This window comes from Pelobates fuscus, chromosome 5, assembly GCF_036172605.1.
Source record: "Pelobates fuscus isolate aPelFus1 chromosome 5, aPelFus1.pri, whole genome shotgun sequence".
Lineage (NCBI taxonomy): Eukaryota > Metazoa > Chordata > Amphibia > Anura > Pelobatidae > Pelobates > Pelobates fuscus.
Window position 1 is genome coordinate 203,872,950 of NC_086321.1, and position 24,811 is coordinate 203,897,760.

The 24,811-nt window shown below is 39.2% G+C and overlaps 1 protein-coding gene across 1 annotated transcript in view; it reads left to right on the top strand.

Annotated features, from left to right (window-relative positions):
• HSD17B3 (hydroxysteroid 17-beta dehydrogenase 3) overlaps positions 1-24,811 on the top strand; it is an 83,607-nt gene that overhangs the window by 52,911 nt on the left and 5,885 nt on the right. Inside the window, exons 5-8 of the mRNA XM_063457184.1 lie at positions 2,220-2,287; positions 4,849-4,884; positions 20,974-21,008; positions 24,703-24,784. Of these exons, the coding sequence (XP_063313254.1) occupies positions 2,220-2,287; positions 4,849-4,884; positions 20,974-21,008; positions 24,703-24,784 (221 nt within the window). The remainder of the gene's footprint in view (positions 1-2,219; positions 2,288-4,848; positions 4,885-20,973; positions 21,009-24,702; positions 24,785-24,811) is intronic.

A 24,811-nucleotide genomic window follows, 5' to 3' on the forward strand; every position in this document is an offset into this window, starting at 1 on the left:
CAAACAGATCTGTAAGGAACTTGACAGGTAGGTTATTCCAAACATCTATAATGAGCTAACCAACGTTCTCCTGTGGATTTAGGCAGTCTCAGTCTCTTCATATAATCTCGGACAGATTCGATGATGTTGACATCAGGGGTCCATGTAGGCCATACCATCACTTCTTGTTCCTTACTCTGAAGATAGTTTATAATGACTTTGGCTCTAAGTTTGGGGTTGTTGTCAAGTTGCAGACTAATTGTAAGGCCAATCAGATGCATCCCTGAGGTACTGAATGATGGATAAGCTGTTTTGTGAATCAGATATGGTGGCTGGCCAGTGGTCAATATAAACCCCATATTAGTATGAGGGAGGTTTTAATTCCTCTTATGAGACTTGCCTGGGAGTATTCCAACGAAGGTCTCATGACTTGTCATTCAGGACGCTCTGATTGGTTAGTTTACAAGAAAACCGGAGGCATCTGACTAAGATTTAAAAGCGAGAAAAGGCCTTTCCCACGTAGAAAGCTCAATCTGTGTGGAACCCTCATGGGGCTCACTTGGGAAAAATAATTTCCAGCATGTATTTTCTTTATGTGTTTTGCAATTTTAATACTAGCATCAGGCTATTATGTTTATTTAATTGCCATTTTTTGGAACTGAAAGTAAGTCTGAAATTTCTTAAAACAGTTATTAAATTTAATGCACCTCACTATTAGGGTGAGGGGGTATTTTATTTTCAGTGGGTGAAGTGCTAGAGGCAACTGTGGAACATCTCCCAGTAGTTTTAAATTCTCAACCCACCCAAAAAGGACAAAGGGAAACAGTTTACTGCCCCCCTTATTATGGTATATTTTTAGATAAGCTTTTTAAAGTGATTTAACATTTTGGATAGATTTATAAAATTATTTTAACTATTAAAATATCAATATATCAATATTTAAAAAAAATATCAAAATATTAACATGTTTAAAAATATTAAATTCATTTTACACGTTTACTAAAATAAATATTAAATTGAGGCTTACAGTGAGGCTTATATTAGTAGACCCCATCCACCACCCATGGGTCCCTGTCTAGTCATCATCATTTTAACTTCCCTCACCCATAGTTTATCTGTGGGGATGGAGGTGTGTAGCAAGTCCATGTAATGGATCCAGGAAGGCTGCATACATTATAAAAGTTCTGCTAGGACCAATGGATACAATTGAAGGGTAATTAATAGCTTCTTGATCCAAGGATAAATCTAACTGCCATTCTAGGAACAAAAGGGATTTTAGCTAGTTTGTTGCAAAATTGGAAGTGCTTCAAACTATTGTTTTGCCTTCTTTTGGATCAACAGCAAAAACCAAATGTGAGGAAGGCTGAACTTGATGGGCACATGTCTGTTTTTTTAGCCTTTAAAGCTATGTAGCTAACCTAGTGTCACGGCTTACCTTGGTTGGAGTCTGTAGCACAGAGATGTATGCTCACCCTTGCAGATAGACAGTCCAAGGTGACCAGGTAAGAAGCCACCTGGACTGTGAATCTGTGCATGGGGGCTGTGCAGGAATAGTGCTCCAAGTCGCAGTACAGGCAAGGACAAGCTGAAGAATAGTTGAGGAATATCTGTAGTCAGAGGATCAGAGTAAACAAATAAATGATACATGAGCTGAATTATGGCTCAGAGGTAAGACAGCAGGATTAGGAGACAGAAAGGACACTGTTCAAATCCCCTGTCTGGCACCTGTGGGGTGGCCACGCCTGGCTGTCTGGATGGCACAGTGCAAACCGTGACACCAAGCACACTCATTCACTAAACAGGAGCTTCAAAATCCACAGAATTCAATAGTTAAAAAAATAAAAAAAAAAATGGGGATTTCGTTATAGAATATGATCACAACTCTCAAAAGCCTGGCACAATGGCAAGTACCCATTTTTTGTCAGGTCCTACTCTAGCAACCTAATGCCTGCTCTTATGAGATTAACCTACTTAACCCCTTAAGGACACATGACGTGTGTGGCACGTCATGATTCCCTTTTATTCCAGAAGTTTGGTCCTTAAGGGGTTAATTGGGAAATCCAATCCTGAGAATGAGGCAACTGATAAGAAGGGGTGCAAAACCAAGGAAGTTGGCCCAGACTCCCACATATATTTACATTTGAAATGTATTATTATAGAAGAACACAATTGCGTAAGATTAAGGTTTAAATCAATTTAATCAAATTTTTAATATTTGCTTGTTATATTTTTTCTCTTAGTTAACAATGTTGGAATGCTTCACAACCCAGAACCGTGTCGCTTTCTCAATGGACCAGAAAATGATACGGTACTGTACATCATATCCGTATTACAATGATGTTAGTATTGCTGATATAATATTAGTAGAAATGTCATAGTTTACATGTTTTTGCACACATTTAAAAAATCCCAAAGAACATTTTGGAGATAAAAGAGTTCAATAGGAAAATATGATCCCCTCCAACTAGATTTAAATACAGTACATTACTATATGATTCACAGCTATATGACTTTTAGACAAGTTCTATTTGTTCTAATCAGAAATAGCTATATACAGTGAAGCAAAAAAGTATTTGATCCCCCTATGATTTTGAACGTTTGTCCACTGACAAAGAAATTATCAGTCTATAATTTTAATGGTAGGTGTATTTTAACAGAGAGAGACAGAATTAAAAAAAAATCCAGAAAAACGCACATTAAAAAAGTTCTAAATTGATTTCCATGTCAATGAGTGAAATAAGTATTTGATCCCCTGTCAATCAACAAGATTTCTGTCTCCCAGGTGTCTTTTATACTTAAAAAAAAAGTGTTGAAGAAGAGCAAGTAGTGGACAAAAACAATAATTTAAAAGAGTGCCTGTGAGTTTTAAAAGAACACTCGAACAGCAGAGCTAGCTCATTGGCTTGGAATGATTGCTTGGAGCCAATGAGCTATGCCTTGAGCTTAGATCAAACAGAGAGCTACTGAAGATGTATTAGAGGCAGGGAGTGATGTTCAGTAGACTCCAAGTATATCGGGGGTTTCCAGGGCACTTCTGACACAATTCACTACACTGCGATAAAGTGATCAATGTGGTTAGAGTGTTCCTTTAAAAAAAAATAAAAAAATGTCATGGTTTATTTCCATAACATTATAGAACATCACCTTCTGCTAGCAATTGCCTTTCCCTGACTTTTGGGACTTAGAAGGTATCCTGATCTCATACTACTGCACATTGAGTGTGCCCAGTATTGTTCTTTGTACATATCAATACACTGTGTGCAGAATTATTAGGCAAATGAGTATTTTGACCACATCATCCTCTTTATGCATGTTGTCTTACTCCAAGCTGTATAGGCTCGAAAGCCTACTACCAATTAAGCATATTAGGTGATGTGCATCTCTGTAATGAGAAGGGGTGTGGTCTAATGACATCAACACCCTATATCAGGTGTGCATAATTATTAGGCAACTTCCTTTCCTTTGGCAAAATGGGTCAAAAGAAGGACTTGACAGGCTCAGAAAAGTCAAAAATAGTGAGATATCTTGCAGAGGGATGCAGCACTCTTAAAATTGCAAAGCTTCTGAAGCGTGATCATCGAACAATCAAGCGTTTCATTCAAAATAGTCAACAGGGTTGCAAGAAGCGTGTGGAGAAACCAAGGCGCAAAATAACTGCCCATGAACTGAGAAAAGTCAAGCGTGCAGCTGCCAAGATGCCACTTGCCACCAGTTTGGCCATATTTCAGAGCTGCAACATCACTGGAGTGCCCGAAAGCACAAGGTGTGCAATACTCAGAGACATGGCCAAGGTAAGAAAGGCTGAAAGACGACCACCACTGAACAAGACACACAAGCTGAAACGTCAAGACTGGGCCAAGAAATATCTCAAGACTGATTTTTCTAAGGTTTTATGGACTGATGAAATGAGAGTGAGTCTTGATGGGCCAGATGGATGGGTTGGTAAAGGGCAAAGAGCTCCAGTCCGACTCAGACGCCAGCAAGGTGGAGGTGGAGTACTGGTTTGGGCTGGTATCATCAAAGATGAGCTTGTGGGGCCTTTTCGGGTTGAGGATGGAGTCAAGCTCAACTCCCAATTTCTGGAAGACACCTTCTTCAAGCAGTGGTACAGGAAGAAGTCTGCATCCTTCAAGAAAAACATGATTTTCATGCAGGACAATGCTCCATCACACGCGTCCAAGTACTCCACAGCGTGGCTGGCAAGAAAGGGTATAAAAGAAAATCTAATGACATGGCCTCCTTGTTCACCTGATCTGAACCCCATTGAGAACCTGTGGTCCATCATCAAATGTGAGATTTACAAGGAGGAAAAACAGTACACCTCTCTGAACAGTGTCTGGGAGGCTGTGGCTGCTGCTGCACGCAATGTTGATGGTGAACAGATCAAAACACTGACAGAATCCATGGATGGCAGGCTTTTGAGTGTCCTTGCAAAGAAAGGTGGCTATATTGGTCACTGATTTGTTTTTGTTATGTTTTTGAATGTCAGAAATGTATATTTGTGAATGTTGAGATGTTATATTGGTTTCACTGGTAAAAATAAATAATTGAAATGGGTATATATTTGTTTTTTGTTAAGTTGCCTAATAATTATGCACAGTAATAGTCACCTGCACACACAGATATCCCCCTAAAATAGCTATAACTAAAAACAAACTAAAAACTACTTCCAAAAATATTCAGCTTTGATATTAATGAGTTTTTTTGGGTTCATTGAGAACATGGTTGTTGTTCAATAATAAAATTAATCCTCAAAAATACAACTTGCCTAATAATTCTGCACTCCCTGTATGTTGCCAAATTAAAGGTAGTGAAAGAGTAATATGTTGTCACATTAATCTAGTCTGTTAATTATATATTTTTCTCCAGAATCTGATAAACTGCAACATCCTTTCTGCTGTTAAGGTATGTCATGGAAATTTACATGAATTGTTTTTATAATTATACCATAAGTTATTCACAAGTGTTAACTTTCAGGAATTCGAAGTAAAGTTAAAATAGCTAACATTCAAAAGTCGATTTTATTCTCAATTCTGATATTTTGGCCTAAAATATGAAAATAACTTTGAATTCATTTTGAATTCCCAACAATCTACACTTCAAAGGGACACTTCAGACACCGAGACCACCTCATCTCAATGAAGTGATGGCACCATGTTCCTCTCGTTTAAACCTTACAATGTTAAACATAACCATTCTGCGGGAAAAACAATGTTTTCATTGCAGGGTTTAAATGCCTCTAGTGGCTGTCATAGTGACAGTCTTTAGATGTGCTTCTGCATAAATAGCAGAGTGAAACTAGGCTATGTCTATTTCATAGAGACCACTTGATTAGCGTAGTGCAGCATTTTGCCATGCATGCTCACTAGCCATGCTGTATTTTTCTATGGGAAAGCATTGGATTGGCTGAGATCATCAACATTGATAATCTTGACCAAGGAGGAGAGCCCATGGGGTAGAAGTTAAGTAAAATACCTGTATAACCCCTGGGGTGGCAGTCACCTAAATAGTGACTTGGACACTATTTTAGTATTCCTAATGCTATAGTGTTCCTTTAAAGAATAATTATGTTAATGTTTATAGCCTGGATAGCCCAGGGATTCTAAGAAGTAACGGCTATGCTGCAAACATCAAAACCTTGTTGACCTTTCAAATTTACACATAAACAGTTTCTTAAATGCATAAAATAAGAAGTAAAATAAATTTTAATTTGTTCACCTACATTATATGTGGTACATATAGTTATCTTTTGTCTAGTGATGCAAATTGGCTATATGAACATGTTAAAATTGATGGAATATCATAGTTATTGTTATTGTTATTGTTATTGTTATAACAGGTTTCCAGAATTCTTTTTATTTCTAAAAGTTATGAATGAGGCAATATATAGGCACAGAAAAGTGCATATGGTGTCACGAACGCACCCTACTTCAAGAGTGTGCGTGACTTAGTTGTGGTAGTGAAAGAGTTAAAGTCCATTATTTGTCTGCACTAGACCAGAAATAATGACAAAATCCCACTTAACACTACCCACTCTTTACCATAATAATATAAATATTACTATTTTAACGCTGCCACCACCGAGGCAATTTATAAATGGGGTGCCTTGGTCCCCCAGGTAGCTTAATAATAAAAGCCCACCAAATACAACTTAGCACAATATCGATGTATGAAAAACACCAATTAGTCTCTTCAGGTAACGTGATTCTTTACCAGACAAAGGCAAAACTTAATAAAGGAATATTTATAATGAGCAAAAATTTGTCACAGTGCATACAACGATATAGATGACAATCAAATGAGTTACACCAACAACAGATAAAAACAAAAGGGATATAATAACAGAAGTCCTAATCATTTTTAAAGTAAAACTTCTGCCCAGGGGGTCTCTGGTAAAGAAGATGGTGACTCACTCAGAATTATATTCTGGCCCCCAAGCAAGTGCAAACACATTTCAAAATCATTAGATTTATACCCTGTGGATTACCAAGCCTGGCCTAGAGGTGGAGATAAGGCAGACCTATGGAACAATAAGTGACCAAACCCTTGTGTTCCAGACCAGCATCAATCCACATGGAAATATTTAGTTATATCTCCTCTCATGTACTTGCCACAGAAATAAGAATTGAATATATGAATTTGTTACCATTTTTCCATTCCATAGATATTTCACACTCCTTACTTGTGACCCAATATAGCGGACAGCACAATCCCTTCCCATATGAGTAAGTTATGCAAATCATATTTAGGCTTGATTAAAATATTGTGCTTGTCCCATTCTAAATATAATAAAATGAGGCTTAATTAATATTCTGTGGGTAAGTAAGAAACTATATATGTTTCTTTTGGATATGATACTGGAACACAAGGCTAGTGATCATTAACATATCAAGGAGATTAACTAATCAATTAAGAGGTAGAGGCCATATGGCTGAAGTCAGGTAGCTTACATTCGGACTAGACATCCAGGCATTTCAAGTGTAGAATCTCACACCCTGCAGAGCCCTCGATTAATCAAAGGATCAATCCAAGTTGCAAACCATGTGCCTCCCTTCACATTCCTATACCATTTACATTATCCCTTCTGTCATCTTATCTCTACTATATGGCCATTGGCCAATTCATATATGCACTACACAAATTACATTAAATGGCTATATTCTATTGTGCAACAATGCATTATGCACCCTTGGCGTGACATATGGTATAATGGTTTACTATCTTGTTATTGATATTTTATATATATATATATATATATATATATATATATATATATATATATATATATATATATATATATTGTGAATGTAACTGGTAGAAAGTAATGATCTGACCACTAGATTGTAAAGGAAAAAAAGAGAGGTTCATATATAAAGTCAACAATTGAAAAAAAATACCCACATTGCCTATGAATAGGTGCTCTAAATGTAAGTCAAATTAATAAATTATATCATGGGAGTAACAGGACAATGAGAAAAAAATCATTGTAATTGTTGTACAGTCAACACAGGAAGTCATGACACTTGTTGTGAACAGTTGATGAACTATGGAATAGGACAATAGTAGTATCCCTACAGATATATTAAAAAGGATCAAAAGGTAAGAGTAAGGGGGGGGGCAGAGAGAAAAACAAAAAAAAAGGCAGAAAAATCGGGGAGTCAGACTGTCACGACTGCTAGTGTGGTCCAACATGCAGAAACTATGTAAACCTATACATAGAAATAAGAAAGGAAATAAAAGGACAGATCATAAACCAGACCTTAGCATGGCCGGACTAATACGTTAGAGACAGAGAATGGTCAAAGGGAAAGCCGAGGTCAAGGAAGCCAGAAATACACAATACTGTTTAAATAAGCCAAGTCAGGGGAACCAGAAATCGGAATAACCAGGAAAAGCCAAGATCAGAATACCAGAATATCAATATCACAGGGAAAAACGCACTCTCAGGAATAGGAAACCACGACAGGGCAAGGTACTGGGGTGAATTAGGGATTTAAATATCCCTCTCTAGGCACTGATTGGTCAGAGGACCCCCGAACGTGCGCGTGCGTTGATGTTGTGACATCACGCGCACGTTCGGATATCTTTGGGGGGCGGAGCCATTGATGGACGCGACCGCATGGTCGGCGCCATCTTGGATTTTTCGGGGGGGGGCGTGGATGAGCGGTTCCCAGTTTGCCGCTGAGTAGGTAAGCTCAGCAAGTTGGTGCGGTCGTGCCGGTCGGACACGGACGCACATGGCGGCAAGCCGGGAGCTGTGACACAGACATGACAGAGGGGAAACACAGAGCAGGCAGGAACACTTTGTAGAGCTAAATCAACCTGATGTTGATAACTGCAATTGACCTGAGGTGTATATAGATTACAAATCGAGTCAAATACAATGGACCCTGAGGACAGTCAATGCTGTCCAGTGAAACCAAGTGGAGGTACACCTTTGGTAATGAACAGAAATGGAAAAAAATAGCTCTACTTTAGAGCAGATGTCCTCAATTGTGGTATCATGGTTTTTGCGATATTTTCAGACTGTTATAGGAGATTGTAGTAAGTCATCTTTATTTTGATTGCGCCAAATCATTGTTTGATGGCAACTAAATAATGCTTGCACCACTGTCTTGCAACCTCCTCTCTGCCTAGCCTGCCTAACTCCTGCACAGAATCCCCTACCCCGTCAGCCCCCCTAAAAAAATATGCTTTTCTTATATACTTCAGTCAGGACCCACCCTACTCCCTCCCCTCCCTCTTTCCATCCTCCCTCCTCACTCTCCTCCCCTTCCTCCTTCTCCTCTTCACATCGGCATCATATGGTTGGTGGAAATGAGTGAAGACAGCAAGGACATGTCAGCCTCATGTAGTGATATCAGCAACAAAGATCCCCATCTCATCAGCTAGGAAGAACAAGGCAGTGAGACACATCAGCAACTCAGTGCTGGTGTCGTGTAGTAGTCGGTGCAGTCACGTTGGCACCAGCGAAAAAAGCCGGACACAGTCAGTAATCCCACTGGACATGAACATTGCCCTAAAAAATAGGACATGTCTGGGGGAATGCAGACACATGGTGACCCTAAAATATGGAAAGGCCCCATGACGGCTTCAATGCTGGTCTGGGCCCCAGAACCATAATTGGCATTTACTGACAGAAAATGCAGGAATCTCAAATATTACAGTGTTTTAAGTTTAATGATTAACACTGTGAAAGGCAATCAAAATCTGAAAGGCAAATTGTGACCGAAAAATATTTACTAGGCTATAGGAACATCTTGACTGTTTAGTATTGCCATATAGGTCATTGTTCTGCAATTGATAGTTTAATGAATACAAGTGAGAGATAGAGAGAAATAAGAGGGGACCAAGAGAGAAATGAGGATAAAGAAGAGAGGTACAAGTGAGAGAATGAGAGAAAGAAGAGGGGAACAAGTAAGGGAAGGGAGAACAAGAAAAGCAGAACAATTAAAGAAAGGGGAGGTTATGAGAGATGGCACAATTAAGGAAAGGGGGAGAGGAAACATGAGGGAGAGATAAATGAATAGAGGACGTGGTGAGAATTGTAAACAAACCTATACATACACACTCAATACCTATACATATATGCCTAATACCTAAACATACACACTCAATACCTATACATGCAAACTAAACTTCCCACAAATATGCTCCTGCATGCACACAATGGCGCGCAATCAGGGCCGGCCTTAGGGGTGTACGAGCTGCAGGGCGTCATGGAGCAGGGGGCTCCATGCGGCCACACAGCCAGCCGGGATAAAAAAAAAATTGTGTCGGGGCGGGGCTTCCCGTGCGGCGGGGCTTCCCTGCGACGGGGCGGATCTAAAAGTGCCGGATAAGTGCTGCAGTGGAAGCAGGAAGGAGTCCCTGCTTCCCCCAACAAACAGTCTCCAGGAGCTGCACTGCCTCCACGATGAACAGAGGTAACTATATGATTGTCAGTGTGAGTGTGACTATCTGTGTGTGTATGACTGTCTGCCTGCCTGTGTGTGTCTGTGTCTGCCTGTGTGTGTGTATGTGTGTGTCTGTGACTGTCTGCCTGTGTGTGTGTGTGTGTGTGTGTGTGTGTGTGTGTGTCTGTGACTGTCTGCCTGTGTGTGTGTCTGTGTGTGTGACTGTCTACCTGTGTGTGTGTATGACTGTCTGCCTGTGTGTGTGTGTTTGACTGTGTGTGTGTGTCTGTATGTATGACTGTCTGCCTGTGTTTGTGTGTGTATGACTGTCTGTGTGTATGACTGTCTGCCTGTGTTTGTGTGTGCGTGACTGTCTGCCTGTGTGTGTGCACGTGATTGTCTGCCTGTGTATGTTTGTGTGGCTGTCTGACTGTATGTGTGTGACTGCCTGTCTCTGTGTGTGTGTGGATGTCTTCCTGTGTGTGTGGATGGCCGCCTGCCTCTGTGTGTGTGTGGCTGTCTGCCTGCATGTGTGTGTACGTATGCGGCTGCCTGTGTGTGTGTGTGTGTGTGACTGTCTGCATGTAAGTATGTGTGTGTAAGACTGTATGTGTGGCTGTTTGTGTGTATGTGGTGGATTTGACAGTGTATATGTATAACTGTGTGCATCTGACTGTGGGAATGTGTGCACATAACTCATAACATAAAAATATACACCTGCATTCACACTCCATAAATGCATATTTTTATCTAAATTAATTAACCATTACACACAGCCAATAAATCCAGCACAAATATCACATACAACAAATACACGCATATCACACACTGTTAATATGCCCATTACAAATATCACACACAGCCAGCACATAGCATACATATCACACACAGTCATCACATCTATCACATACGCAGACATAACACAAACATTACATAATACATGGATGATGGGGGGGGCGCTGTGAAGATTTTTCGCACAGGGCGCCTAAAGGCCTAAGGCCGGCCCTGCGCGCAATAAAAACACACCACTATACTAACATACTAGCATTCAACTCAAATACAACTGGCATTCCCATGCACTCACTAACATTCCACACCAAATATGCTCCCACGTGCAAACTGCCATTCAACCACCTAACCAGGCACATGCTACGAAATGATCATATTCCACTATCCAAAAGCAGAAAAAAGGGCTGTGCCACAAACCAAACAGCAATATTCAGATAATCTTCAAATAAAAGACAAGGACAAAATATAAAAAAGTTGTAAAATATGAAAAGTGTATGGTCCAAAAAGTTCTCGCGTAAAGATGCCTCTACTGAGAGAGGAAAAAGCAACTGTAGCTGTTGTATGAGACGTGAGGTAACTTGCAACTTGGGCGATATGACCTTTTCAGATAATTTGGATATCCACATAAAAGATAAATAAGAAAAGCAGGGAAAGCCAGTAGTGCAATATGTCAAATCTAGTGGCCTTAAGTATTAGAAATAGCGGTATCACACACTCATTTCACAGAGCTATGGCCAGCTCTAGCTTGAATGGAGTACAGTGGTACAGTGGTACAGTGGTACGATCCCCACTTATAGGATATGATGGCAAACAGCCTCAGCAATGGGAGTGTCTGGGAACCGAGGAATAGGTAGAAAGGCAAACAATAGTGCTCTCAAATTATAATAAAATGTGTTAAAATTTTGTAAAAGATAATACTCACAAGTGTAGAGCAGACTCACTGCTCTTTGATTACAGCATTGGTGGTATGATCCCTGTTACGGTTGCCCCAGGCTAGCTGAGGGTTGGCCCGTAGACGGATGCTCCCTGCGCTCACCAAGTACCATCAGCACCGCACCAGACACCATTACCACCGCAGACCCCACGAACCGCTGCAGGTTGGTTGGGCTCTCGCCGTCTCCTACCCACCCTGGACCTACGAAAAGGCTCCAGGTTCCAGTAGGTGAACCTCTCTTTCCCCAGAGAGTGAAGCAGGAACAGGAACAAGCTCTTACAAGAGTTTAGTGAAGCTAAGGGAGTATGAAGAGCATAGTAATCCTTGTAGTGATTATAGCTGTCCCCTCCAAACACGAGTCAAGGCTGCGAGTTGAGGGTCAAGTAGAACTGCTTGAATGAGCAACTTTCATTTCTTATATACACCTTTTCAGGCCAGAGGCACACCCCCTGGACCTGATGGAACACAAGAACAAAAGGAGCATTAACCAATCAAAACAAAGTGCATTTTTCTACACCCTCCCCTCTATCCTGGAGATAATTGGCATAAGTGGCTAACTTAATTTTCTCCAGGTACAGGAAATATCCCTAAGTCAAAAACTGTTACAAAAACCACATAAAAATACATAACTCATATAATACAATGTTTAACCTATATGTCCAACCTATGCCCAGATAGCTTGGATCTGAGTGCTTAATATATCCGAAAAGCGCTCAGATCTCACGAATACAGTTGGATCGCCATGGGGTTAAAGTTGTCTTAATGGCCGTTTGGCAGAATTCAACCCAGGATTAGTTCCATAGTTTCTAGTCATAGGGTAGGTCAAGTTCTTGAGTGTGAAACTACCGAACGACGCGGCGTTCATATGGATATAGATGAACGGATGAAAAGTCTGGATGTCCAATCGGTGTTCATGGGAAATAGTAGCCGAAAACAGTTCCACGCAGTCGACGACAAACACCGCTGGGCATTCAGCAGTTAAAGATGGCCACCGCCATGTGTTCGTTCATACGAATGACGACCACCCAGCCGTTCGCCAATTAAGCTGCGGTTAACCACAGCTTCTGGGTGGCTAAAAAGCCGCACTCTCCACATGCAGGGTGGTCGGCCGTTCATCAGTCTGTTAATCTGTTTGAACAACATTATCCTCACTGTAATAGACGTTTCATTTACCGAACCAATCCACGAATATGCCAGGGGGAATGTAAAAGCCAAGCAATGCAGGCAAAGATGTAATCCAGGCACAGAGGGTTCAGTCCCAAGTGCTTTGAGACCCAATAAATTATAAGGGCCATAATCACAGGGCAGGAGGCTGGCAATCAGGCCCCTCCAAAAGCCAGTGGCGAAGGATAGTTTGTCACAATCCCCACCTAGGTTTTCTTAGAGTAAGATGATAAAATGCCAGGAAGTATAAAATGTCAAAATAAAAGGTAATTGTCACAGTAAACAAGTGCAGTGACCAATAGACCTTTATTACTTAAAAACCACAAAAGTAACAATATCCAAACACGTTTTGCCAGTTGGCTTTTACAAATGGATTAACCCCTTAGTGGCCAGACCACTTTTCAATTTTCTTACTATTTGGGACCAAGGCTGTTTTTACATTTTTGTGGTGTTTGTGTTTAGCTGTAATTTTCCTCTTACTAATTTGCTGTACCCACACATATTATATACCGTTTTTCTCGCCATTGGTCTTTCTAAAGATACTATTATTTTCATTATATCACATAATTTACTATAAACAAAATTATAAAATATGATGAAAAAAGTAAAGAAAACACACTTTTTCAACTTTGACCTTCAAAATCTGTTATGCATCTACAGTCACCAAAAAACAACCATGCTAAATAGTTTCAAAATGTTGCCCTCAGTTTCGAAATGTCCAATCTTAACATGCTCTTAGTTTTTTTTTGGAAAGTTATTGGGCAATAACTACAAGTAGCACTTTGCTATTTCTAAGCCATTTTCCTTCAAAATTAACGCAAGTTACATTGTAACACTAATATCTGTCAGGAATCCCTGAATAACCCTTCACATGTATATATTTTTTCAAAGAAGACAACCTAAGGTATTAAGCTTGGGGTGTTTTGACTCTTTTCATGCAGCCATTTTAACACCACTCTGCCAAATAAAATAAAAAAATAATAGTAATTGGTGATTTTTTTGACACACATAGCAATTTAAGAATGCATGTATGGAGAACTTTAAGGGTTACTGCCAAAGAACACCCCAATATGCGTTCAGCAACATCTCCTGAGTACAGTGATACCCCCCATGTATAGGTGCATCGGGTTCCTTATTTGAAGTGTGCACATTCCAGTTTTCCAACTTGGAATTTTCGCAGCTGGTCATCTTGCACCCATGTCCTATTTGGGACATTTGTGAAGCTGGCCAATGTAATTTACCCCCATCAAACCATATATTTTTGAAACGTAGACACTCTAGGGTATTTCAAATGGTGGTATTTTAACACTTTCCATGCACTAATTCTACCACCAGTCTTTGTCAAACTTTTGAGTTGTCGTTTTTTTGTGTTATTTTTCTCTCACATTGTACTTTAGGCATTGATTTTCAGTTCCTGTTTTTCTTGTATCACGATTGCTTCCAGTGCTCATTTTGGCCACGCATATACAGGGTACAACAGCGGTCGTTAATGACCATTTTTTGACTAACGTACCCTGTACGTCTTCGGTCACTAAGAGGTTAAAGAATATGCATCCTGGCTCATGGAGTATATAAAGGTAAAAAGCACTTTAAAAGTGGCACCAAGATCGCATAGATAACTATCCAGCCAATCACAGTACAACAATCCTTAGTATAGTACAAATATGGAATAAAAGCTACTGTAAATACTGTTATTAAGGAATCAGGGGGCGGAGCCTGACTGTGGAGCTGAGCAGACACTATCTGTGAGCTCCCAAGCCTGAGCCCGATTATCGTCTGTTATCACGGGCAAATCACTTCATCTTAAACCCCAACCTACAGCTTCACAGTTGCTGGTGAATTGGGGGATACCTCACACGCCCAAAACGCCCGCTGGATTGCCTGAGCTGAGGCTTGGGGCCTACACCATACAGAGCAGGGGAGAGGCAGCCGCTCTACCAGCCCTTCACCAATATAAATATCAGATACAATTTGCCACAGCGACCATCTTGGTAGGGGAAAAGAGAATAATGACGGTGGCCATATTGAGAGGGAAGAGCCTTCTTTTTATTTATTTATTTTTATTGGTTATTTAGCACTGAGCTACTTGTGTGTATTTTATCTGTACAATCTCACCTTCCAGTTATACCCACTCATCTGATCACATTCTCACTCTTGGCCACATAACATGTCACCTACCACCACCCACTTTGTACTGATTGGCATCTTATCACCCAAATAGTCATAATTACCATACAGTAATACCTTAAACTAGTCAAATTCATCCGACCAATCCCATACCCAGGGGCGTACCTGGAGCATTTGGCAACCCGGTGCGGAGCCGATATTTGGCACCCCCCAGCTAAAATTTTAAAAGACACCCGCAATTTTTTTAAGTGTATTTAGCACCGAGTAGTGTTTGTATTTTTTTTTATGTATTTAGCAACGAGCAGTGTTTGTGTGTTTGAATGTAAGCATGTTTTTGTATGGAGTATGTGTGAGTGAATGTACGGTGTGTTTGCATGTATTGGCATTTGAATGCAAGTGTGCACATTTTTCTGTAGTGTGGTTTTTGAATATGGTGGTGTGTTTTTATGTAGTGTTGACATTTGGATGCAGGGTTGTATTTGTGTGTAGTGTAGTCGAAATGCTGAGATGTATGCACATATACACACACTGGCGCACATACAAAGACACATAGGTACACACATGCAGTTACATAGAAACAGTCATTCACAGATACAGACGAACACTGACACGCACACATACAGACATAGAGAGAGACACCCAGGCACAGACACACATATTGATAGAGACACACACATACAGACACACTGATACAAACACAGACACATCAACTGATACACAGACAGACAGACAGATACACATACACACACTGACACATACAGATACACATATACTAACACACAAACAGATACACAGACATACAGATACACAGGCACACATGTATAAGTGTGTGTCTGTGTGTGTTTGTATAGTGTTTGTAGTGTGTTTGTACAGTGAATGCAATGTGTTTTTTTATAGTGAATGCAGTGTGTTTGTGTAGTGGATGCAGTGTGTGTGCTTGTATAGTGGATAATGGTGTAAGGGAGGGGTGATGGTGAGAGGGAGGGGGTGATGGAAAGAGGGAGGGGGTCATGGTGAGAGGGAGGGGGTGATGTGAGAGGGAGGAGGTGATGTGAGAGGGAGAGGGGGTGATGGTGTGAGGGATAGGGTGGTGATGGTGTAGGGGGGTGATGTGAGAGAAGGGGGGTGATGTGTGAGGGAGAGGGAGGAATGTGTGAAGGAGAGAAGGGATGTGTGAGGGAGAGGGGGTGATGATGAGAGGGGGGTGATGTGAGAGGGAGGGAAGGTAATGTGAGAGGGAGAGAGGGTGATGATGTGAGGGGGTTGATGTGAGAGGGGGGTGATGTGAGAGGGGGGTGATGTGAGAGGGGGTGATGGTGTAAGGCGGGGTGATGGTGTGAGGGGGTGATGGTGAGAGGAGGCGGGTGTGAATGTGCGGGAGGGGAGTGATGATGTGTGGGAGGGGGCAATGATGAGATGAGGGGGGGTGATGTGTAAGGGAGGGGGGATGATGATGAGAGGGGTGTGGTGTGAGGAGGGTGATGGTGTGAGGGAGGGGAGGTGATGTGTGAGGTGGGTGAAGTGTGAGGGGGTTGATGTGAGAGGGAGGGGGGTGATGAGAGGAAGTAGGGGTGATGAGAGGAAGGGGAGGGTGATGTGAGAGCGGGGTGATGACTAAATACCTTGGCTCTCTGGTGGTCCGGCGGATCCCTTGTGGTCCGGTGGGCATAATATCTGGTCTGCAGCTCCACAGAGCTGCAGACCATGAATCTCGCGAGACACAGTCAGAGTGTTTCCGTGGTAACCCGCGGCAACGCGCTGATTGATCAGAGCTTGCAAGACACATAGTCTGCAGCTCTGCTCACTGCGGAGCTGCAGACCGGTGTCTGCGATGGGCACAGGGGGGGCATCACACGCGGCGGCATATCGAGCAAGCCGACTGGCCCCCTTTCCTCGGATGTTGAGGTTAGGACTCTATCAAATATTCTGTACTCTGCCCTTGGGTTTTTACGTCCAAGATGCATTATCTTGCACTTATCCACATTAAATGTCAACTCTGACCATTTTTCTAGTTTACCCAAATCATTTGCCATTTGGCTTATCCCTCCTGGAACATCAACCCTGTTACATATCTTAGTATCATCAGCAAAAAGACATACCTTACCATCAAGACCTTTTGCAATATCACTAATAAATATATTAAAGAGAATGGGTCCAAGTACAAATCCCTCAGGTACCCCATGTTTTGAATATACTCCATTGACTACAACCCTGTTACCTGTCACTCAGCCACTGACTAACCTATTCAATAATATTGGAATCACAACTTAAAGATTGCAGTTTATTGATCAGCTTCATATATATAACGGCCTGGAGCTCATTGAGGAAACTGGTCTTGGGGCAGCAAAGAGGGCACAGAAGAATTCCCCATATCCACATACCCCACAAATGCTAGGTATAATATAGCACTGTCAGCACAAAGTTCTGCATTACGAAGGACTTGTGGTGTAGGGGAACTGGCAGCACGTAATCATGGTAGATATTAAGATTAGATATATTATTAGATCAAGTTATAGTAAAGCAGTTTGAACAGAGTGCTAAATAAGCAGTAATTACCATGGAAAACAACATCATATCCTGTGGTTGTTAGCACTCCTATAGTAGTGTTACAAAAAGCCCCAAATGTTTTATATGCAAGGTGGGTCCATATGTCTAAATAATTTACACACGCCCTAGAATACTACTGATTCACCCTTTCCTTGTTGGATGCACAATTTCTATCTGTTAAATCTCTGCATCTCAATTTATATTTAGAGCAGATATGGGTGGTTAGGTATTTTAATGAGAAGACTTTTTAGAAAAAAAATATTTTTATTAGAATAATAAAAGGTGATTGGGTTATATAATCTACATCATTTCTTCATGATGGACAAGACAGCAGGTGTTTTAAGAATAAACATTTTCTTTAAAGGGACACTATAGTCACCTGAACAACTTTAGCTTAATTAAGCAGTTTTGGTGTATAGAACATGCCCCTGCAGCCTCACTGCTCAATCCTCTGCCACTTAGGAGTTAAATCCCTTTGTTTATGAACCCTAGTCACACCTCCCTGCATGTGACTTGCACAGCCTTCCATAAACACTTCCTGTAAAGAGAGACCTATTTAGGCTTTTTTTATTGCAAGTTCTGTTTAATTAAGATTTTCTTATTCCCTGCTATGTTAATAGCTTGCTAGACCCTGCAAGAGCCTCCTGTATGTGATTAAAGTTCAATTTAGAGATTGAGATACAATTATTTAAGGTAAATTACATCTGTTTGAAAGTGAAACCAGTTTTTTTTTTTTTTTTTTTTTTTTTTTTTTTTCATGCAGGCTCTGTCAATCATAGCCAGGGGAGGTGTGGCTAGGGCTGCATAAACAGAAACAAAGTGATTTAACTCCTAAATGACAGTGAATTGAGCAGTGAAATTGCAGGGAGATCTATACACTAAAACGGCTTTATTTAGCTAAAGTAATTTAGGTGACTATAGTGTTTCTTTAACACAATGAAACATACAGTAGCTTTTTTTTATTCCACATATAGGTCAGTGGCAAATTCTATAAACATAAACCTGTTTATAGAGAATAGAACCTTTAACTTCTTCTTGCCAAATACAGGATTTATTCATTCTAACTAATGATTCTTGTATCTACAGATATCTCCCATAAAAGCAAATGTAACCTAATTTGAACATGTTTGTTTTCAAATATAGGATTACATTTCAAGGAAATGAAAAGGTCTTGCTGACATAATGTTATCGAAGTATAGACAGGAATCTCTTGAGAGCACTCCTACTCAAGAATGTTTATTTTATTGATGTCTGATTTAGTGTAAAAATATGCCGGTATTTTTTTGTAATAGATTCATGGAATAGTTTTAGGATAGTGTATGTAAGAGAAAAAAATAGTGCCTAAATCGTGCTCCTGACAGCAAGCCTTTCTTCTTTATATTTAATATTATTTAATTATGAAAATAAAGCTCATCATTTTTTTTTTAAATTAATAAAATGCAGTTTGAACCATGCCCTAAAATCTGGATCATGTTAAAAAAAAATAGTAATTTGAATTAAGATGGAGTATAATTATACATAAGAATATTACATGCTTTAAGATATGCTTAATTTGAAAAAATAAATAAATATGAGAATAGACATTTTTTACAGCAGTTCAACTGGCTTCTGAAATATATATATATATTAATAAACTTTGAGTATGTGTGTCACTGTTGCATTCATGTCAAGACAAGAGACTTACTCAACTGTCCTCACATCTCAAATAGAGGTTAAAGTTAGTTTGGAAAACCTTTGCATCAATGTCTAGTGCAAATATTTCTTCAGTGGCAAGTAATAGACTTGTGCAGGGCGAAAAGGTTTGGTTCTTCTGAACCACTTCAACAGAATAATTTTTTTTTGGAGGGGGGAGGGAGGGGGTTCAGCAGAATTTAGTTAATTCTGCTCTTTTGGCTTGCCTGAATTTAAATTTGTGGAAGCAATTTGGGCAGCCAGAACAGCAGAATAGTGCCTATGACTGTGTTGGTATGCAAAAATGGCTTCCATTGTCTTCCATCAATTTCAGCTTGGCAATAGTGACATTGATGATGGTAGTTTTTATTTTTGTATTTTTATTACAGTAAATTAAGTATATGAATGAGTGTGTATTGCGTAAAGTAACCACTTTATTCAACAAAAAGAGGTATTTGTTTTGCAAAGTGGGTTGGTACTTGGTGGATTTATAACTGTGATATCATTATGCTTGATCTTACACACTGCAGAGTGCATGCACAACACACACTGAACTAAACATAGTCTGCCACTCAAAGTTGCTCCAGGTTCTCCTGGAAGTAGCTAATAGCTATATAAAGCTGCAAGCTACGCATAGTCTCACCCTAGAATCAATGACCCAGGCTAGGCAAGAGGAAAATCTTTTATTTTCTTAGTTACTGAGTGAACACCATACACACCACATAAAGAAGGATTTTCTTTCTCCAACCACACTTCCTAAAATAAGGATTTTCTTTCTAAAAACAGTTAACCAAAAAAAGATACCACTTTTAACAACTGTATATTGGTAACCTAGTCTACCACTCGGAACAATAACAATATGTAACTCCTATCTCCCACTCAAAGTTATTGCAAGTACATGTGGCAGTAGCTAATAGCAAGGTTGAGCAGAAAGTTAACCTTTGTGTCACATTAGAATCTCCCACTCCCACAGCAATGCTAAAACACACTGTATCACTGCTGGTCTGTCTCCCTCAGTAACTGCAGTCAAAGTGTTTGGAAGAATCCTGCTTGGAAGTATATATTGTTTCACAGATCCTCCTTTTGTCCCTCTATTGGTCAGTTGTCAGATGATCTATTAAGAAAATCAACATTTACCAACTGTCCCTTAACCATCAATCATCAATCTTTTTTTTTTCTTTTTTAACTACACCTTCATTAGACAGGAGATCAGAAAAACCGTAATCACAGGAGATCCACACTCAACTCAAGATCAATATATATTTTTTTCCTAAGCTTGGTGGTATATTTTAGATAACAGATATTTCAGATATTCGGATATTGAGGAGGTGGACAATAGTATTTTCAACTTCCTTGTATATTCTAGTAATAAATATATGAATGGATGTTGCAAATATTGTAAATATATATACAATATTAGGTCCCCCATTTATTAATCAAATTAGAGCCCCTTAATACCTACTATAATTATTATACTGATAGATCAAACCTGCAGGGTGGAGACAGGGCAGAAAACTAAGTACCCCCTGTTTATTTTTTATTTTTTTATTAAATTACCCCATCATGGGACCAGTTTAATGAGCTAGTCATTAAAAAATGCTGAAAAATATACTTACAAGGCACATTTATTGTAGGATTAATCTCAAGCAGTTGACCCATTTGGCTGCTGGAATTTCGTCAAAATTATTGGATGAAAACAGTCAATAATTTTTACTAGGTTTTGCCTATCATATTAAATCAAGGCCTATGTTTGATTAGATAACTTTATTTTAGAGTGAGAAATGTTTTAACCTATAAATTACATTACACAACTCAAATGTGTTTAATCTAATTCCATTGTAATGTCTAATTTGTTGCTATCTTTAGATGACAAGAATAATTTTAAAGCAAATGGAAGAAAGGTAATTTTCTCAATGTTTTCTGACTCTATTGCACACTAAATATTTTATTAGTTGTTTAAAAAACTGAAGGGTTTATCCACTATACACTGAATGCAATAAATTGAAAACCAAACAACAAAATTCAGGATAAAAAACCTGAACTATGATTATAACCAAGTTGGAGGTTTCTTCCATCTATTATGGTCCAGCGTTGCATTTTCAAGTTATCACAAATCAGTGTTTAGCAAATTACCCATCAAAGTTTTTGTTTAAAAAGTGTCCTACATTTAGCCAGGTGACTGGCTAATCTCCCAAAGGGACTTTCCATTCATATATTTTAATTTAATTTAGTTCAGTGTAAAATAATCTGCCTAGTTTTTACCGAGGTACACTTACTTCGCAGTCTCAAGCTTAGACTCCGGCAAGATGACCCCTGCCTCATGTTCCTAACACGAAAAGCACCAGCTCAAGGCCAGACCCTAGATATAGTTCCAGCCTATACATTTTCTTAAAAACCTCAGCTCATTTAGTAATTTTGCTGGACATTGTGATGTAATGTCTGCGCATATATTTTATGCATTTAACCTTATGTCTACTTTTGTATTATTTGCATTTGCCCTCTCACACTTGTTAGCTGAGCATAAATGTTAAATTAAAAGAGACAGTACTGTCTGAACATAAGTTGGACTGATATAAGTGACAAAAACTAAAGTAAAAGTAAGTGTAAACATAATGGGACATTTGTATTGAAGGGACACTATAGGCACCCAGACCACTTCAGCTCATTGAAGTGGTCTGGGTGCACTGTCCCAGTCCCCTTAATCCTGCAATTTTAATTATTGTAGTTATTGATAAACTGCAATAATTACCTTGCAGGGTTAACTCCACATCTAGTTGCTGTCTACCGGGTGGAACACAACTTTGTTTTCCTTGCAATATAGTTTCTCTTTAAATTTGTATTGTTTAGTTTTATTGTATATCAGTCTGTGCCTTATTGAAAACTGTAGTTTGCCACCAATATATTTTCATATGTCTATATTTAACCAATGACCTTAACCTACAATAATTCTTGCTGCTACCTGAAAGGTCTCAATACAAAAAAATCCCACCATGTTTTCCCTTGTGTTTAGACATACATTTACTTTAACTATTATATGGTTTTATCTAGTTAGATATATCTTTCTTTATTTCTCTCTCACTCTCTCGCCCCACCCTTTCAAGCTGAAGATTTACAAAGGGCTCCAGAAGGTTGTGTTGTTGTTACATTTAGATATTCAAAATGTTTAAACAGGTTCCAAAAACACCTGGGGCAAAATTGATAACCCCCTGCAATAATACAGAGATATTGTGGCATATGCTCTCCTCTTTATATTACCTCCCTTCCTTGCAACCCATGAACAGAATGCTGCTTATGCTCTCCAGAATAGCATAGTGGAAAAATGCAGAGCCAAATATTCAATGTGATCTGACCATGCTACCTAACTAATAGAAGAGTGTGCAGCAAAGTTCTGTTCCGCATCACCTTCTCCCCATTTGTGGTTTTGCACAGCACTAATATCCTCTTACATGTAGAGATCCAGGAATGAAGGGTCCCACATCTGGGGCTTAATTCCCCAAAGCCCCATCTAGCAACGCCTATATTTTACATGTTTTGGAATCAACATTTCTACAAACTGATCATTTGTAAACAGAACCAATGAGGAAACATTTAGCCAGAGACATTCTATTTCTGCACAGGACAAAGTTATGACCTTGCCAAATCTATAATATGCGTACAGGGGACTAGATATGTGGCACTCTGTGAGTTGTCATTACGATGTGGGGGGAAAGGAGGGTGGGGGGTTTCCAAGAATACTATAAGAATTAATGCTAGCTAGAGCAGTGGTTTTTAACTTTTTTTTTTTTTTAATGAACCAAAATGACACACTTTCATTTGAGCTTGTCCACTCTTTCTTCAATTTAAATTGATTCAGTGGCCAATACTTCAATTGTTAGATATTATATAACACAATTAATTTGCAAGATCCCATTGTTCAGGGGACTTAATAGCATTTGGTAAGGCAGTACTGCCAAGGTAAGCATCTTCTTATGAGAATAAAATGGAAAGTACAAGCGCTTATATGTATAGTTTTAACTCTAGGTTATACCAAGCAGATTGATGTGAGCTGCTGTGTCACCGTGCTTATCTTTCTATCAGAAAATAGTGGAACAGGAAGAAATATCGGTGTAGCGCTCTATAGTGGTAGATATATAGGAAAAAAATTGAAGGGAAACTTTGCTGTACCTTAATGGATATATATACTTATGAATAGTCCCAATGTTTTCAGACTGACCTTAAACAGAGAACACAAATATACAAAACATAGTGTAACCTGTATACAGAATATAAATTGAAAATAAAGTGCATAGGTAACTAACTCACACTTTTCTGAGCTAATGTACTAGCTCAGGTATATGCGCCTTAGGGTCCGTAAAGGCGACCCTCACCCTCCTTCTCGTCCAAATGTTCTCCAGGTGCAGTTTCCTAGGTAATAGGTATAGGAGGGAAAAATATAGCGTAGTACAGTTTGCGTATCTAGGGTGTATGTAGTAGGTAATACCAATATACTCACAAACCCTGAGCCAATATATCGGCTCGCTTCATCAGACGTATGTGGTTAAGGACCACATTCCTTCTTTGTAATAGCAGGTAGAAATAAAAGCCGTAAGTGTAAAAAAAAATATATAATATATAATTTATTGTATAAAAAATATTTTTTTAATATAACATTAATATAAAAATAATATATCAATAAAATAACACTTGTGGCAATAGTCCAAAAGACAATTCTGTCTGCTCACTGTTCATCCAGGACGCGTTTCACCAAATTGGCTTCCTCAGCTGGAAAAAATGTTCTTAACCACATACGTCTGATGAAGCGAGCCGATATATTGGCTCAGGGTTTGTGAGTATATTGGTATTACCTACTACATACACCCTAGATACGCAAACTGTACTACGCTATATTTTTCCCTCCTATACCTATTACCTAGGAAACTGCACCTGGAGAACATTTGGACGAGAAGGAGGGTGAGGGTCGCCTTTACGGACCCCAAGGCGCATATACCTGAGCTAGTACATTAGCTCAGAAAAGTGTGAGTTAGTTACCTATGCACTTTATTTTCAATTTATATTCTGTATACAGGTTACACTACATCTTCTTATGAGAAGCTGTCGAGGGAACTAAGAAATATCATTGGTGACCCACTGAAATTGCACAGGGAAACAATATTGCGTCCTTATCGAGGGGTTACATACTGGTGATCGAGATAAACATCTTTTTCATTTTTCATGTTATTTGAGGATAAATTTGAGGAAGCATCAGAAAGCAGAGTTAAGTCATAGGGATAATGGAAAATACTATAAAACACATTGCAATCTCTAATGCATTCATGTCCAGTTTATATCATGTAATTTATTTTCCATATACCGTACTTATATTTAGTGTCATGTGTAAGATAAAACCACCAGTTTAAGCTGATTTCATAATCAATATCAACATCTATTATGTTCTAGAGATACACATGTCTGTCTTCTATTCTCAACATTCCTGAAATAGTAGATGTTTATAGGAGGATGATAAAAAAATTTTACCAAAGAAAATTCATTTTAATTAATTTATGGGATAATTATATGATGTTAAAATATCTCTAAAATGTTTCATTTCCATTTTAGGAAGAGAGGTCTTATTTTGAATATATCTTCTGCATTTGGATATTTCCCTTGTCCACTCTATTCTCTCTATAGTGCTTCTAAAGTAAGTTTTGATAAATAATCGATTAAT